Source organism: Porites lutea, chromosome 11 (assembly GCF_958299795.1).
Source record: "Porites lutea chromosome 11, jaPorLute2.1, whole genome shotgun sequence".
In the NCBI taxonomy this organism is placed as follows: domain Eukaryota; kingdom Metazoa; phylum Cnidaria; class Anthozoa; order Scleractinia; family Poritidae; genus Porites; species Porites lutea.
The window spans coordinates 16,774,148-16,790,806 of NC_133211.1; the positions used below are offsets into that span (position 1 = coordinate 16,774,148).

The following is a 16,659-nucleotide window of genomic DNA, read 5'->3' on the forward strand; positions in this document are numbered from 1 at the left end:
GTAGAAGCCCTAAGTAATTTATTTTATTTCATAAACGAAATTATACAGTCAATTCCCACTTTACGGAAAACCGTTAATACATACTGACAACTCGATCGATATTAAAGACAGTTTTCTTTGTCCGTGCGGGGGAAAGCTCTTAAGTCCAGGCTAACAGCGATCAAACATTTTCATCCCACATTGTTATGTACAAGTTGCAGGGGCGTAGCGTTAGATTTTGAAGGTGTGCGCAGGGGAAGAAAAGTTTGAACGCCGAATGAGCTCCAGACTATGGGGGTCTGGTGACATGCTCCCCCAGAAAATTTTTAAATTGAGGGGCTCGGAAATGCCATTTCCTTTTTTTTAAAGAAATGAAAACAAAGGAAAATACAATAGTTAGTAGATATTTTACCCGTCTCTAGGGTTATCGGTAAGGAGCAAATAGTGACGCCATCAAGGATGTTACAAGCAAAGGGCGAGTTAGGCGGCATGCCAGCTGTCTCTCCTCGTTTCTTTGTCGAAACATCCTTAGTGGCTATTCAGTGTCACCTAAAGACATTTAGTTTGATGATATGACGATGTTTTGATCCGATATTAAAGATTTATTTTTGAGTTGATTAACATCAGCTAGGATACGGAGGGCCACTCTCGGTTTTAACGGGGTTTTAATAGATTGGATTATAAAATAACTAAGATAGTACGCGCGTTCTGATTGGTTAAAAACCTATGGTTTATTGTGCCGGTAAACTCATAGAAAACTGAAACATTTTCCGTTTTATTAAAGGACCTTTCGGCTCGTGAGTTACAAGCTGTTCACGACAAGTGGGCGCAGTGGGAGGTATAAAACCGAAAAAGCCTGGGGATTATTGTTTCCTCTTCTGAAGGCGCGGTTACTGTGGAAATCAATGAAAAAAACGGAAATTAACATTTTGTCAGCACTGCAAGTCGTGTTCGTTGAAAAAATGGTAAGGTTATCGGGTACTTTACTTCCGATTTTGGTACAGCATGTATTTCTTTTTATATAGTTCTTTGAGAGATCTCAGCTATTTCTATTTTCGCCTTAGTTTGGAGGATTTGACATGTTTGGTGGCGCTATGCCGCCGAGGACTTTCAACACACAATTTCGTTGCTATCCTGTGGTGATGTTCCCTGGAAATGAGCGAGAAGACGTAGAGCGCGGTGGTAAAAGTAAGTCTTGGCTGCTACAGAACCTCAAACCAATGTATCACTTAATAAGTATAATGCAGTCACCAGGCCGGGGTTGTGAATCGACTGAAATCTAGCAATTGATACCATAATTTGTGTTAATGATCTTGGACTTGATTAAGCTTAGTCTTAACCAATAAGCTTAAAATTAGCTAAAGAAGGCACTGCCATTGTTCAATAAATAATACAGCAATAGTCTATAGTATATAAACAGAGCCCTATTATATAATAACTAAAAGGCCACATGAATCACCGTCAAAGAATAATAATATTGAATACCAAAATACCAGTCAATGTTTAGCCCCAGGGTAGGGGGGCCGGGCATACACAGGAGGATTAGACATTTTAACCTATTTTCACTTCAAATTTATTACCCATGGGGAAAACACTGATGTCAAATAGCCCTTCTCTGGGGGTAAAGTCTGTTTGATTTAAGATGATGTTAATAGACCTTTTCATGGCTTTTTCAACTTTTTATATGGACCAGTTAGGGAAAATCTGTTGACACCGCTAAAAAGAGGACGCCTTAAATTTGAAAGTGCTATGTCTTTAGCGAGTGAAGGTATAGCTCCGCAAAGTTGCGAAAATTTACAGACGTTTGTATGGTGGTGGGCAAGTTCGTGCCCCCCACGATACAAATGTCTGTGAAATTTCACGACTTTGAGGAGCTGTGTTCTCATTAGTTTTCAACAAATCACCTGTCTAATAGACACCCCACAACAATTATTGCTCCAAAATACTAGGAAAGTAGGGACAACAGAGCAAAATCATTCAATAAAGTAATATTATTTTTTCTCGCTTGTCAACGTTAATAAGAGTTTGTGCATCGCATCTTGCTCAGTGTTAGCCCAGGTTCTCAGATAGTGGGGAAGATGCAAAAGTAAAAGGCAAGCGAAAAGTTGGCGGGGCAGGAAAAAGGCCGCCCCTTCTCTCCCCAGTTTCCTCCCGTTTTATTTTCGTGTTCGCGCTTTGTCAATTCAGCGGGGCCGACTATCTTGGAGCCTGGAACACGCTAGCTCAGTGTTCAAACTTGGCAATTTTACTAATTTTAAGGTGCTCTTTCCAGTGGTGTCGACGGATTTTCTCCTTCTTGTCCCTGTCAAAAGTTGAAAAAAAAAAAAAAAAATGAATTGGTCTATTACAACACATATTCCTTGTCACTGTATATACATTAACAAACTTTATTTCAATTTAAACTCATCACCAACAGATGAGCTTGGGTGTTGGTGCCTACAAAGTCGGTGGAGCGGGGCAATGCTCTAGCATGAGGAGGAGGTATCCATGGCAACCCTGCAAGCGGCCCCCACCAGGCACCGTGACACTGAACAATTCAGTGGAATACTTACCGACCCAATACTTACCTAGCCCATACCTCAAGAGGGAGGGAGGGATGGGAAAAAACTAAAGCACAAACTGGCCTGCAAACAGCAAGCTATTGCAACAACACTTTGGGAAGAACTCCAAGCAAGCAACTGCGTATATAAGTCACAAGGTGCCCCTGCTAGAGGCATCGGGCCACCCCTACTGTAGCTGGGGAAGCAGCTGACCAGCATTGCTTCAAGGTTAACTTTGCCTAAATTGCATTTGACCACATTAAAATCTTTTGCAATGCAAAGGTGGCACTTCCTGTTCCAAGGACAACAAAAGCAGCTTTGAGAATCTCTATATTTATTAGACTGGCTACATAATCTTTTCAAAAGTAACAAGCTTGATAAAATGAAGGTTTTGCAATTGAAGCTCAAATTTGTACATTTTGCAACATTGGTGATATCTCATATTATGGCCTTAATGAGTGCCATTTTATACTATGTATAACTGAATAATGTGATCACATCTAAAACAAGTGCAGCACTATCGTCTATTTTCTCACCAAAAATCCCTGCATATAACTGGAGAGAAAACATGCGAATTCTGGGCCAGGTACATTCTGGCAAAAAATGACATGTGGCTAATCATGGTAGAGGTTACCAATTTCCTGAGACTAGGGTGCAGGCTCTTGGGAAGATCTTGTCAAACTTTCCCACCTTCAGGATCTTGTGTTACATCAAGTCTTTAATTATTCCCCATGGGAAAGGAAATACAGTCAAATTCTCTGGGGATGCCTGCCCCCCACCTTGGAGCTTAACATTGAACTGTGCATAATTCCTTCTTGTGTTGCAAATGATGCTGAGAATAGCACTTTAAGTTTCACTAAGGCTGGTTTTCATATGTTGGAAACATCCTGGACAATTAGACAGGGTTCCCACAGTCTTGAAAAGTCCTTAAATTTTTGGGGAATTCCTTGAATAGTCCTTGAATTCCCTTTTCCCTTGAAAAGTCCTTGAATTTTCAGCTTTGAATGTAGTAACCTGAAAAGTGTTTTTCAATGCTTTTTGTTTGTCCAAGACAGAATTTTTATGATAGCTCAGAGAACTTAAAGGTGATTTACCTAAAGCGTTTTTTGTTTTGTACAATAATTAACTATCAATATACAACAAGTAAACTGAAAAATGTAGAGGAATTGGTGAAGCAAACAGTTCAAGCCTTAAAGTTCTGTTAGAATGGACTAGGAATGTTTATTTTTGTACAATCTGTGAAATTATGTTCCTGATAGGTGGTCCTTGAAAATCAAATGTGGTCCTTGAAAAGTCCTTGAGAAGTCCTTAAAAAATGGTTGCAATTATTTGTATGAACTCTGTTAGAGTTTTCACTGTTTTTCACCGTGCCAGATTTTCTAATATGTCAGAAAAAAATCGCAGAGTCTTTCCCAGCTGACTCCACTTTGATTTATGATTGGAGACTAGAGCTAAGCAGGGACGTTCGTTTTTTTATCCGCACCCCCCTAAGGATGACTGGAATCCAAACCCTCAAATTTTTTTGGCACCCTTTAAAAAATGAGATAGTTCTTTGTCTGCCCTTTTGAAAAATTTTCGAAAGGGTCAAAATTTCATCTGACAGAAAAATCCAAACCGCCATATTTGGAAACCCATCATCCTCAGGGGGATGGGATGAAAATTGATCATCCCACAGGTAGAAGATTAAGTCTGAGCAAAAAATTGCTTATTGACCCCTAACAACCCCAGTAGTACAAATTTGAGTTTTCAAAGGATTGTCAACCATCACAGAAATCTGGGACTAGTTTGGAATAAGAAATGCCTCTGATTCTTCGAAATTGTCCAGAGTATCGACAAGATCTATGATTTGGGTTTTCATTAATTATGTCATCAAAATGCAGGATGGTGGGGAAACAGTAAAATTCCTGATCATCTGGGATTTTCCTAACATTTGAAAACCAGGCTTGCTAAAGGTCATATCTGGCTGGTCTGTTTGGTCATTTTGAAAATAAAAAGTGTCCCCTCATGATATCAGAGGAGCATCTACTGTGGACCATTTTTTTTAGTCAAAATTTTCTACATCTTTAGCCCATCATTGAAATGTTGAATATCTTATGTACAGGCAATATGGTCATGAACAGCAACATAAGACTAGATGAAATGGTGACAAACAACGTAGAGATGGGTTAAATGCTAATAGGGACATGACCAAATCCTCAAACTGTGAAACAACCGTATTTGAAATATATACTTATGGACATACATATTTCCCATTAAAGGGCCTCATTGCAGAGTGCCCTTACTTATACTTTTGTAAGAACTGACTGGTTATTCTAGGGAATTGATATCACAGGTGAAGTTAGGGGACCCATTTCTACTTCTCCAATAATATTACCAAAGTATACGTACTCTTAGTGTTGATTAATTGAGCAGTCTGGCCAGATATTTGTGCAGCAGATGTGAACACACTAAGAAGTATAACACTCTGTAGCTGGAATACTTTGAAACTGGTCGACTGACTTGACCCATTTGTGTTATTCCATAGTTATAATGCCTCCTTCAGCCTTGGATCAATTAAGTAAGTAATATTGTATCATTTGTTTCTTTATGTATGTAGTATATACAATATCCATCAGCATCTTTTTTCACTGTTTCTGTATTACATGTAGCTCAATCACTGTAGGCCATTTTGAATTACTTTTGAGGTGAATTTAAAAGTTTTTAGTTGATTTTGGTATTTAATAGAACCACATCCTCATCTTGTTTCAACGAAACATTGTCTTGCTAAACCTACAAGCACAAGTCTATGTGGAATGTTTCTGCTTTGTCATGGCTAGGATCATTTTCAAGTTCTTTTATAAGTGATTTGTAGTAGTTATACATTACTTTTTTTCAGCTGTCTTTTCTTTTCAGTCTTTTCTTTTTTCTTTGCAGTAGTAGCTTTAAACCTTTCTCAGCCTGCCCAATCCTCTTCTTCCTTTCCACTGTGCAGTATGAAGGGTGGCTGGCTTGATGGGATGGGGATGGAGGAAGGCCTTTCGGCCAGGAATGTGCAGGGATATGTCAGCCATGGGGGTAATATTCTATTGTGGGGCTATTAGTGGAAGTCCCATGGTACCCTAGCACTCCTGGAGGTGGTCTCTCATATGAAAGGGTCGGGAATGCTCCAATTTTACTCCATACAGCTATTGGTTAGGGCCATGTGTATTCAGAAGTAAGGAAAGCAGAAGGAAAGCAAGGAGCAAAAGTGTATTCTCTAGGATACCCCCCTTCATGTGGGAGTCACCCTCAGGCCAGGCATCCACCTTCCATTGAAGCAGCTGGTTAATGTTAACCTTTCTATCCTGGATTTAGTTACAGTCACTTAAGTTTTCTACTGTACTTTTTATGCTTATTTTCTCTCTTTTGTTGTTTTCGCTTGTAGCAAGGTTACACATTGTTTATCCAATGCTGTTCAAACTCAGTAATTCCAGGTCAGGAAGAAACACTCACTGTGGAGTGCTGGAGTTTGTTGCTGATGAGGGCAAGATATACATTCCTTACTGGGTAATAATAAACACTTATTAATGACTTGATCCAAGGGAATAAATTCATATTGTTTCCCATGAATCTTATGTGATGTTTGGAAATTAAGTGAGATTCAAGGCAAAAAGTTAAATAAACTAGAATCGTCGTCAAAATTGTTGGAAAGGGTGATACTTTTAACCTTGTTTTTTCTTGTTCCTCTCGGCCCTGGCCCAGTGTTAAACCAAACTTGAGTCTTTGTATGGGTAATTATTCTGGTATATCGCAATGTTGAATACAGGGGAAGGCAGGGTTGTCAAAATACGCTGGCAACCAGCGCTATCACCAGCTACTTTAATGTTTTTGCCGCCTGTAACCTGGGAAATACATATACCTACTGATATGCGTTCCCTTGCCTGGGAAACACATATCCCTAGTGATATGTGTTACCTACCTGGGAAACACATATCCCTAGTGATATATGCTCCCCCACCTGGGAAACATGTCTCCCTAGTAATATGTGTTCCCCACCTGGGAAACACGTATCTATAGAGATTTATGTTCCCCTACCTGGGAAACACTTATCCCTAGTAATATGTGTTCCCCCGCCAGGGAAACACGTATCCCTATTGATATGTGTTCCCCTACCTGGGAAACACATATCACTAGTGATATGTGTTTCCCCACCTGGGAAGCACATATCCCTAGTGATATGTGTTCCCGCACCTGGGAAACACATATCCCTACTGATATGTGTTCCCCCACCTGCAAAACACATATCCCTAGTGATATATGTTCCCCCACCTGGGAAACACATATCCCTAGTGATATATGTTCCCTCACCTGGGAAACACATATCCCTAGTGATATGTGTTCCCCCACCTGGGAAACACATATCCCTAGTGATTTGCATTCCCCCACCTGGGAAACACATATCCCTAGTGATATGCATTCCCCCACCGTGGAAACACATATCCCTAGTGATATGTGTTCCCCCACCTGGGAAACACATATCCCTAGTGATATGTGTTCCCCCACCTGGGAGACACATATCCCTAGTGATATGTGTTCCCCCACCTGGAAAACACATATCCCTAGTGATATGCGTTCCCCCACCTGGGAGACACCTATCCGTAGTGATATGTGTTCCCCCACCTGGGAAACAGATCTCCCTAGTGATATGTGTGCCCCCACCTGGGAACACATATCCCTAGTGTTATGCGTTTCCCCACCTGGGAAACACATATCCTTAGTTATATGTGTTCCCCCACCTGGGAAACACATATCCCTAGTGAGTTGTGTTCCCCCACCTGGGAGACACATATCCCTAGTGATATGTGTTTCTTCACCTGGGAAACACATATCCCTAGTGATATGCATTCCCCCACCTGGGAAACACATATCCCTAGTGATATGTGTTACCCCAGCTGGGAAACACATATCCCTAGTGATATGTGTTTCCCCACCTGGGAAACACATATCCCTAGTGATTTGCATTTCCCCACCTGGGAAACACATATCCCTAGTTTTATGCGTTCCCCACTTGGGAAACACATATCCCTAGTGATATGTGTTCCCCCACCTGGGAAACACATATCCCTAGTGATTTGCTTTTCTTTACCTGGGAAACACATATCCCTAGTTTTATGCGTTCCCCACCTGGGAAACACATATCCCTAGTTTTATGCGTTCCCCACTTGGGAAACACATATCCCTAGTGATATGTGTTCCCCCACCTGGGAAACACATATCCCTAGTGATTTGCTTTTCTTTACCTGGGAAACACATATCCCTAGTTTTATGCGTTCCCCACCTGGGAAACACATATCCCTAGTTTTATGCGTTCCCCACCTGGGAAACGCATATCCCTAGTGATATGTGTTCCCCCACCTGAAAAACACATATGCCTAGTGATTTGCTTTTCTTTACCTGGGAAACACATTTCCCTAGTTTTATGCGTTCCTCACCTGGGAAACACATATCCCTAGTGATATGTGTTCCCTCACCTGGGAAACACATATCCCTAGTGATTTGCTTTTCTTTACCTGGGAAACACATATCCCTAGTGATATTCGTTTCCCCACCGTGGAAATACATATCTCTAGTGATATGTGTTCCCCCACCTGGGAAACAGATATCCCTAGTCATATGTGTTCCCCCACCTGGGAAACACATATTCTTAGTGATATGTGTTCCCCCACCTGGGAAACACATATCCCTAGTGACATGCTCCGCCGTTAAACACATGGTGGCTACTTTCTCTTATTCTCCTGGTACTTAAAATTGTTTTGACAACCTTGGGACAGGGGGTATATAGCAAAAGGGAAAACCATCTTTTTTGAAAGTTAAAATGAGCTACTGATAAATTGTACAACCTTCGCAACTACTTTTGTTCGGGATTGTAGTTTCTCAGGGGGTCAGTCACAAGTGATTTGTTGTATAGTTCATCAAGAAAACCCTGTTTAATATAAATTTATGAGAGTAAATCAAGGCGAGCTGTCAATATTCTTGGGTAACAGTGCACTGTTACCCTCTGACATCATAGGTTTTGCAGTGTTGTAGACTGAAATGTCAGACTAGCAGTGTTGCCCACCCAAAGATATTTTGTGGAAACAGTTTTATTGTTACATGAAGATGTCATGTGATATTGAAGTAACCAATGACGGCGTCAGCCAAAAATGTAGGCTAAATAATAATGTTAAGACTTAATTTTTTTATTGTGAAAATGTTGGAGGCTTTAAAGCTCAGTCTTAATGATATTATAGTTCACGGGTGGTTCTGCAGGATTTTATTAAGAATTCTAGTAGTAGGAGAAAGGTGTAATGTTACAGGAGAATATTTTAAAACAGGCTCCACATCTGAATATAAAACAGTCATAGGCTACCGAACGTTTGCCGGAGAATTATGCGTAGTAAACGTAGAATTCTCCAATCTCTGGGTGCGTTCTATTGGGAAATCCGGATTTCCCAATTGAACACAAAATCCGAAAACAGATTTCACCTCCGAGAAATCTGTCCTCAGGGTGGATTTCAATTATTAAGAAATCCAAATCCGGATTTCATGGATTTCCTTTTTACTGTTCGATTGGGAAATCCAAAAAAGGATTTGCAAAACTAATCTCATGAACAGTGGTCCTCTTTTTGCTAAGTATGCGTGCGCGTGCAAGACCGCTGTTCTTAAGGACAATCAATCGAACGGTAAAAATGAAAATCCAAAAACAGATATCTCAGCGTTGAAATCCGTTTTCAGATTTCGCGTTCGATTGCAAATCCGAAATCCAGATTTTAAAATCTAAATCCAGATTTCCCAATGGAACGTACCCTCTGATGCCTAATGAACACCCTGGTTTTGCAGTTTATTTCATTCTTTGGTTACTGGTGATGAGTATGGAATAAATAAGCAGGATATAATAACTATATTCTGCTAATAATTACAGTCAAATCTTCTGCAAGTGCCCACCCAAAATGCAAAGACTTAGTGGTCGCTTACAGGTGGTAGCAACTTTCACAAATAAAACCACAGGGTGTCTATTCTGAGATGTCCAGACACATCTGCTTTATGGAAGATGATTTATGGCATGTTATTTCTAATTTACACTGTATTTCCATGTTGTTACAAAAGTTCTTCGTATAATCTAAGCAGCATTTTACACAGAGAGAGAGAGATCAGACAATGCATGAAGTGCTTGTTAAAAAGAGGTTTAAAACAATGGAACATCATTAAACCGTCAGCTTCAAATAGTGGCTGCAGTCGCTTAGGGGAGAGGGTCATTAAGAGTTTCCAACCATGGGTTTAACTGGATAAGTTTTGGTGTTATGGGAGGTGGTTGCTTAGGTAAGGTGGTCATACATGGAGGTTTGACTGTGTTATAAAACAAATTCTGTATTTGACAAGTTAACTGTCATTTGCGTTTACGTGTTACAGATGATGCGCAATCTGTTACTTGAAGAAGGTGGCCTGCTTCAGGTGGAGAGTGCTTCATTACCAGTGGCATCATATGCTAAGTTTCAGCCTCAGTCGGTTGACTTTCTCGATATAACAAACCCAAAGGCAGTGTATCCTTTAAAGTGCAAATCTTTTCCTCTTTTTCTCTTAGCTAAAGTGAATGAGTATTGGAACCTGTCATGTCAAAAATACTTTCCTTTTAACTACTGAGGGTCTGATAAATGTAGCTTGGTAGGCAGCTCATTCTCCTACAGGGTACAATATGCCAGAACACCTTCTCCCCATTCCCATTGTCAGAGGGAGACAGGAGTGTGGTACTCTTAAGACAGAACTTAATTTTCTTAAGAAATTTTCTGACTCATTTCAAGTATTCAAATCCTCCGCTGGCAGATGTTAAGTGATGAGATTAACAATATCGGTTAACAGACAGTAGAACATGAAAAAAAGTTGGTTTTATCGTGTTATGCATTTTTATTGCCAGTTCTTTACATGTATAACACAAGTTCCTAACTTGGCAGAATTAGTGAAATCACTCTTTTTTTACATGTTTTTGGCTTATCTTTATATACATTGTAGCAGTTCTGAGTATTGGTCTCTTTTTTCATGTCCTTTTTTGCTTACTTCCCTTAATAAATTCATACTTAGTTTAGAGAATGCACTCCGGTCTTTTGCCTGTTTAACAAAAGGAGATGTCATTGCAATCAAGTACAACGAAAAAGTGAGTAAATAAGATGATAGGAGATCTCATCTGTTTGTCTCTTGTCACCTTCAAATATCCTTTTTGTTCCTTGTGGCACATAAGGCCTCCTCAGAGTGTTTCTAATTTTCTTGGTTAGCTGCTGACCGGCCACAGTGTTCCGTTGATTAAGTAAATTTTCCCTGCTTCTGGTTTCTGTTATAACACGCTTTTATAGGAGAAAGTTATTAGCCCTTAGCCCTCAGCCCAACCCAAAACCTGGAGGACCAGGGGTCCACACTTAGTCTGGTCTCTACCCTTCAACCTTTTTGGCATGAGTGGCTCTACCCAGAGTCTAAGACCCCAGCTGACATAGCTCTATGGGTCCTTGAGACACACAAACCATTTTACCGTGACAGTAAGGTGGTGATTTCCTTGGAGTGGGTTAGACTCTAAGAGCTAGGTAATAGAAAATATTCATACCCTCCTAATTTTTCACAATACAATATTAAACTTATGCTACAGTGTTTCCGTGTATACTAATCATGAATCTGAAAATTCATGCAGTCTTCTCCTTATGGATTAGTCATGCACAGTCCTTAGAATTTGGGAGAGATGTCCATGAAACTATCTGGATTTTTCGGTATTTTTTTTTCTGTTTGTTTGTGTGCAGATCTATGAGTTGCTTGTTCTGGAGACAAAACCTGGGAATGCAGTATCAATCATAGAGTGCGATATGCAGGTACTAATATTGTTTTGAGAGGCAGTTTTTTTCGGTGTGGTGCATTAAGCCTTGTTTTTTCCAGTAGAAAATTATTTCAATCTCACAGAGACAACTTTAAGAGGTAAGATGCGAAGACCTGTAATGCACATCAACCTCTGAGTTGGTGGACAAAATGCTGTTGTGTGCACAATCAAATGAAACCCACTGTAGCAGTAAACTTGCAGATTGTTTTGTTTTCGCTATTTGAAATTCAGTGTTTTCCTTGAATTTGCTTTTTTCGGTTTTTGGCAGTGAAGAGCTGTTATATTTAACTTGTGGTCCATTTAATATGAAATCCACATCATTGATCCTGAGAGTGCCAGGTTGCATACATAGTGCTATAATTTTATGAACATTTGATGAATTTCTTTGAAATTTAGCCCACCTTATTATCTTGTATAGATCTGCCCATTTAAGTCATGAAATTGCCAACTATCTCATCTCTGATATATTAATTGACCACCCCTACCATCTCAGGCGTTTTTTTGTAAAAAGCATAGTTTACGATGTAAGTCACTTGAATCTGTGGACAAAGAGCTGCAAAATATTGACATATATAGTTCAGGGGTAAATTTTATCCTGTTGGTATCAGATAAACTCATTTTTCAACAAGTCAATTTTTTTTTCAATTGGTAACTCAATTTCTTGATACCACATGCAAAGAATGCTGATATGATTTCCTCAATACGGTGATCAGTAGCACTCAAATGGTATGTTATACAGAGGGTCAGAGTCATCACCAACTTGTTTGGACAATCAAACGCTGTTCAGTCTGAGAGGTTGAGGGTCTGGCCAGTCTGCCCTGTTTTGCCAAGTAATTAGATGTCTCAATTCTCCTTAGGTTGAATTTGCTCCTCCTGTGGGATATGTGGAACCACAGAGACAAGTGAAAAAGGAAACAAAGAAAGAAGAAGAGGTATATTTCAGATAAAAACTACCGCATATAAGACCCCTCCTTCCCACTTATATATCCATCTACCGATAAACAACAAACAAATAGCTCCTATTATAAGCTCCCCCGGATAAAAGTCCCCCCCCCCTACTTATATACCCATCTACTGATAAACAACAAAAAATACCTCCGATTATAAGCTCCCCCGGATATAAGTCCCCTTCAAACGTGTTGAAATGAATTCGATTTATTATGACGTTTTGAAGTTTGATTAAAAACCAGCTAATGCAAAACGTATTTTGATCAGCACTGCCATACCTTGTTTCGAAGCGGTCGGATATCAGCCCTTCAAAACCCCTTAGGAAAATGTAGAAGCCCAGGGCTGAAAAGCAGCAGATTAAGGTGATCGATGATTGAATTGATTATTAAACCAGCCAGTCAGTAAATGATTACCTTAAGAGTAGAAAAGCTGTTCAACAGATAGTTACATTTTTTTTCCCTTTAAATTGTAGCACTCTGATGTACCACAAGGAATTGTGGATCGTGGTTTCGAGGTAATGTACATTAACTCTCAACAGTCTTTTTCTTTAGTAGTTCCTACGCCATCTTCATCATCATTATCATGATTAAATTATAGAAGAGGTCAAACCGGTACTTCCATTATAACAATAAATGGAATGAACTCTAGAAAGGTAGTTGCTCTGTAACATTTACCTGAATATACAGTATAGGCTCAGATTAAAACAACTAACTTTCTAATACCTCTAAAGCCTAATAGAAAAGAAAAGTGAAAATTACTTTCTGTGTTTTCCAAGAAACAGGCTAGCAAATTAAAACTTAAATTTGTTATGTCGTTAACAAATCTAACACAGAAATATTTCTCTCCATTATGGCAGGCTTTTACTGGCTCAGGGTTTCGCTTGGATGGGAAAAAGAAAAAGTCAAATGTACCCTCAGATCCAGTCCCTATGGGGCCTCCTGTCATCAAACGGTATGCTTTTGTTAAGCGACTATTTTTTCTTTCATTAACTGTTAACTTTTTACTTGGCAATGTGTTAAAATGTTTTAGACTGCGAGCAGTCTCTTATTTTTCTTTGCAAAGTTGCTGCACGCGAAACCAAAGCACGCGAGCGAAATAATAACGTCGTGGTTTGAAATCGCGCTGGATGAGATAAGAACTAGACGGATTTTAAGAGAAAAGGCGGACTGCAAGCAGTCTAAATGTTTAAACGAAACATGACGAAAATGGAGGCAGTAAGCACTATTGAAGAGGTAGCCATTTGTTAATTTGAAACTTTTTTTTTGGCAAGAATTAGCTCTAGAAATCAATTGGCGTCCGGATTGGTTTTTGTCCGCCGCGCTTTGAAATCTGGCAATTGAAAAACATAGAAGTGATAACCTGTATAGTTATTAGCTGCAGATCGTACTGCGGAGTTGGCTTGTAGTAAATTTGATAAAATGCATACATTGTAACTGCAGATCACTGATTGTTTATTTCTGTTATTACTTTTTAATTTCATGATGGCATAATAATTGTTTTTGCTGTCTTTTTTCTTTTTCGTTTCTTTCTTTAGAGGGATTCCTAACTATAACTTCGAGAAAGGGAAGATCACTTTCAAGAGAAACTTGAACAAATCCAATAATTCACAGGTGATAAAGATAAACCTCTGAAAGACCACGTGTTTTAAATCATAGTCTACTTCTTTAGCAAGAAAATTGTCCTTTCCAATTTTCCTAGAAAGTCCGAACTTTCATTTCAAATCTGAGTGCCGCGCGAAAGTATTGACGATTCGCAAGCGAAATGTTTGTACTGCGGGAGAGGATTTCGTCTACAAGCTCATATACATCTAAAAAATTTTAAGATGAATAGTCTGGTTAATGAATTATGTCGAGAAATGAAGTACCAGCCGAGTCTATTGCCCTTAAGCTACCAGCTGTTGCTTTTCTTTCGTCGATTTGGGCTTAACTCTCTTTGTCTTCCTTTATTGCAGATAATTAACAAAGGAGAAGCAACTAAACCAGAATTTGAAGCATTTAAAGGTTCAGGAAAAACTCTACGACAGAAAAGAAAAAACTAGCGTCGAAAAATAGAAATTATTCATTTTTATAGAGTATTTATTTGTACGCAAAGCGGACTTATTTTTGGACGAAGAAACCTTTCATTCCCATCGCTGTGTTGAGAGGTCAGCTACTTTCGTTATATATGGCTGTTGTTGGACACACCGTAAGTGTTAAAAAGAATACTTTAAAAGTAAAAATAGTTGAGTCGGACTGCGACAACCGTTTTTGCTCGTCCTCACCACTGTAGTGATGGAAAGACGCAGTAGTTTTGGTCGAGGCCAAATCATACACGTGCAAATACACGTCCTTGCGGGGAAAATTTCAGCCAATAACTTTGGTGTGCGGACAACTATCGTATGGACAATGTCTTCTCCAGTACAGTCGATTCGAGGATGATAGGAACTATTCCCATCTTAGACTGCAAACCATTTGGAATCGTTTTAGCGTAGCGTCAGTCTTACACGCTCGAGTGAGTCACGCGTTTTCCCCCAGTCTCACCTTCCGTTTTCAGCCTCACTCCAGACCTCTTGTTTGACTGTTCGCACGCACTTGAATTCGCAAAAATATTCCCAATTTGGCAAGTAAATTCATGCTTGAACACTCTATAAAAAAAAACTAGTTAAAAAAGTTGCAAACTTTGGATCTCTTTCAAGATTGTTTGTTCTGCAACCTTTCCCATGATGGAGTCACTTGAAAAAATTGGAGAGAACTCGAATGCAATTCGTAGCCTGTTTCTCAGAGGCTGTTTACATGGAGGGGGTGAAGATCCTAGCACCATGAAGATCCTAGAAGGAGCAACAACTTTTCGTTGGGCTTACATGCATAAATTTCGGTCCGTGTGGTTAACAGTAGAGAAGGAATAAAAGATCATTAAAGATTACCCACTGAATGACCGCCGATATTTTTGTTCAGTTTGTCCCAAGGTCGTAGGATCTTCCTAGCGAAGGCAGATAACATGGTGCTTGGATCTTCTAGTACTAGGACCCCTCAACCTCTCAGCTAAGAGAATGATGTCCTGCGAGGACACAATGACTCTTTGCTTGGAGTAGCACAGTTGCTCTTCCAGACTGGACCTTTCATTGGCCTCTTTAAGCAGTAGCTTCTTTCGTTTTATGGCCAGAGATATTGTTTCTGTTGTATCATCTATTCTTTCATTCGTTCTTTAATCCTACACCATGCCTGGAGAGCTACTGACATTTTCTTTGCCTCTTGCTATTTCCAAATAAAGAGCTTGTTCTCAGCCTATTTCTTTTGTCCATGAAACTTTGTTTGATCAGAAACTATTTGTTTCTTAACCCACAGGGGTCTCTTCCGAGAAGAGGTCCGGACACATGTACATTTTGCAAGACAGTTTATTGCATTGAATTTTGAAGATACGATATGTGTAGTTTCATGCTGTCACTAAAAGATCTTCACTGATACAATGTTTACTTTGAGTGTAGACCTCTTTATGTTTTGTTTTCTCAATAAAGGTCTCAAGGGAATTTAGCCCTTTGTCTTGTCAAAAATTACCCGCACATATGCAGGTGAGTAAGACGAAATTTGAAAGAAACAGTTCTCTAGAGTATTATCACATGGCCTACATTGCGAAAAATAAACATACGAGCTAAAGAGGTCTATCGTAGTACATACAGCGAACGAACAGGTCAGACCATGTGTTAATTGGTCGCTTACAAGAGGTTAAAAACTATTGAAAATAAAGAAAACCTTAACCTCCCCAAAAGTGGTCCCGGTAGCTTACGAGAGGTTCTATCTACTGGAAAAATGTTTTAAGGGTTCGCTTCGTTGTGAGTACAGTCGAACCTCCATATGCGACCACCTTTTTTAACCAACTACCTCAGCCAATAACCGACCACAGATCAGAAACGCCAATATATTCCAGCCAAATCCCTATGGGTGGAACTTCTCGTAAACGACCCTGTCAGTCTTGTAAGCGACCGAGACCACTTTCCGAGATGATTTAAATTTTACAATTTCCCATTGTTTTTAACTTCTTGTATTAAAGCGATCGCTCGACACATTTTTCTTATCTCAATGTTCGTTTTATGTACTATGCTACTCAAAATATACCAAGAGCACTTAAGGACAAAATGGAAATACATACCGTAAAATTCCGAAAATAAGCCCCGGGGCTTATATTTTTCAAAGGCCCTTTTTGAGGGGCTTATTTTTGGAGGGTCTTATATTCGGAGGGGCTTATCTACGGATGGAAATTTGCGTTTCAGAATCGATTGGGCTAGCCTTATAAACAGAAGGAAATTTACCGTTTTTGCCTTGTTTTACTTTGTATTTGAGGGCAATTTCCAAGTACAAGCCCCCC

General features: G+C 39.6%; 1 protein-coding gene across 2 annotated transcripts; it reads left to right on the forward strand.

The window, feature by feature from the left end:
• Positions 1-853: 853 nt before the first annotated feature.
• Positions 854-15,584, forward strand: LOC140952234 (ubiquitin recognition factor in ER-associated degradation protein 1-like). Of its 2 annotated transcripts, XM_073401663.1 has the most exons (13): positions 854-944; positions 1,044-1,167; positions 5,044-5,076; positions 5,923-6,044; positions 9,927-10,057; positions 10,593-10,665; positions 11,297-11,365; positions 12,228-12,302; positions 12,791-12,832; positions 13,175-13,269; positions 13,853-13,928; positions 14,270-14,438; positions 14,600-15,584. In XM_073401663.1, the coding sequence occupies exons 1-12, from the start codon at positions 885-887 to the stop codon at positions 14,354-14,356; spliced, it is 987 nt and encodes a 328-aa protein (XP_073257764.1). In that variant the 5' UTR covers positions 854-884; the 3' UTR covers positions 14,357-14,438; positions 14,600-15,584. The 2 variants fall into 2 exon arrangements, with proteins under 2 accessions (XP_073257764.1, XP_073257765.1); XM_073401664.1 differs by lacking the exon at positions 11,297-11,365.
• The last annotated feature ends 1,075 nt before the right edge of the window (positions 15,585-16,659 follow it).

What these genes read in the sequence shown, in the direction of transcription:
- LOC140952234 (XM_073401663.1), top strand. Translation starts at nt 885, where the DNA reads ATGAAAAAAACGGAAATTAACATTTTGTCAGCACTGCAAGTCGTGTTC. An exon ending in TTCAGCCTTGGATCAATTAA is followed by an intron (nt 5,077 to 5,922) that starts GTAAGTAATATT and finishes TTTCGCTTGTAG; the next exon opens with CAAGGTTACACATTGTTTAT. An exon ending in ATAACAAACCCAAAGGCAGT is followed by an intron (nt 10,058 to 10,592) that starts GTATCCTTTAAA and finishes ATTCATACTTAG; the next exon opens with TTTAGAGAATGCACTCCGGT.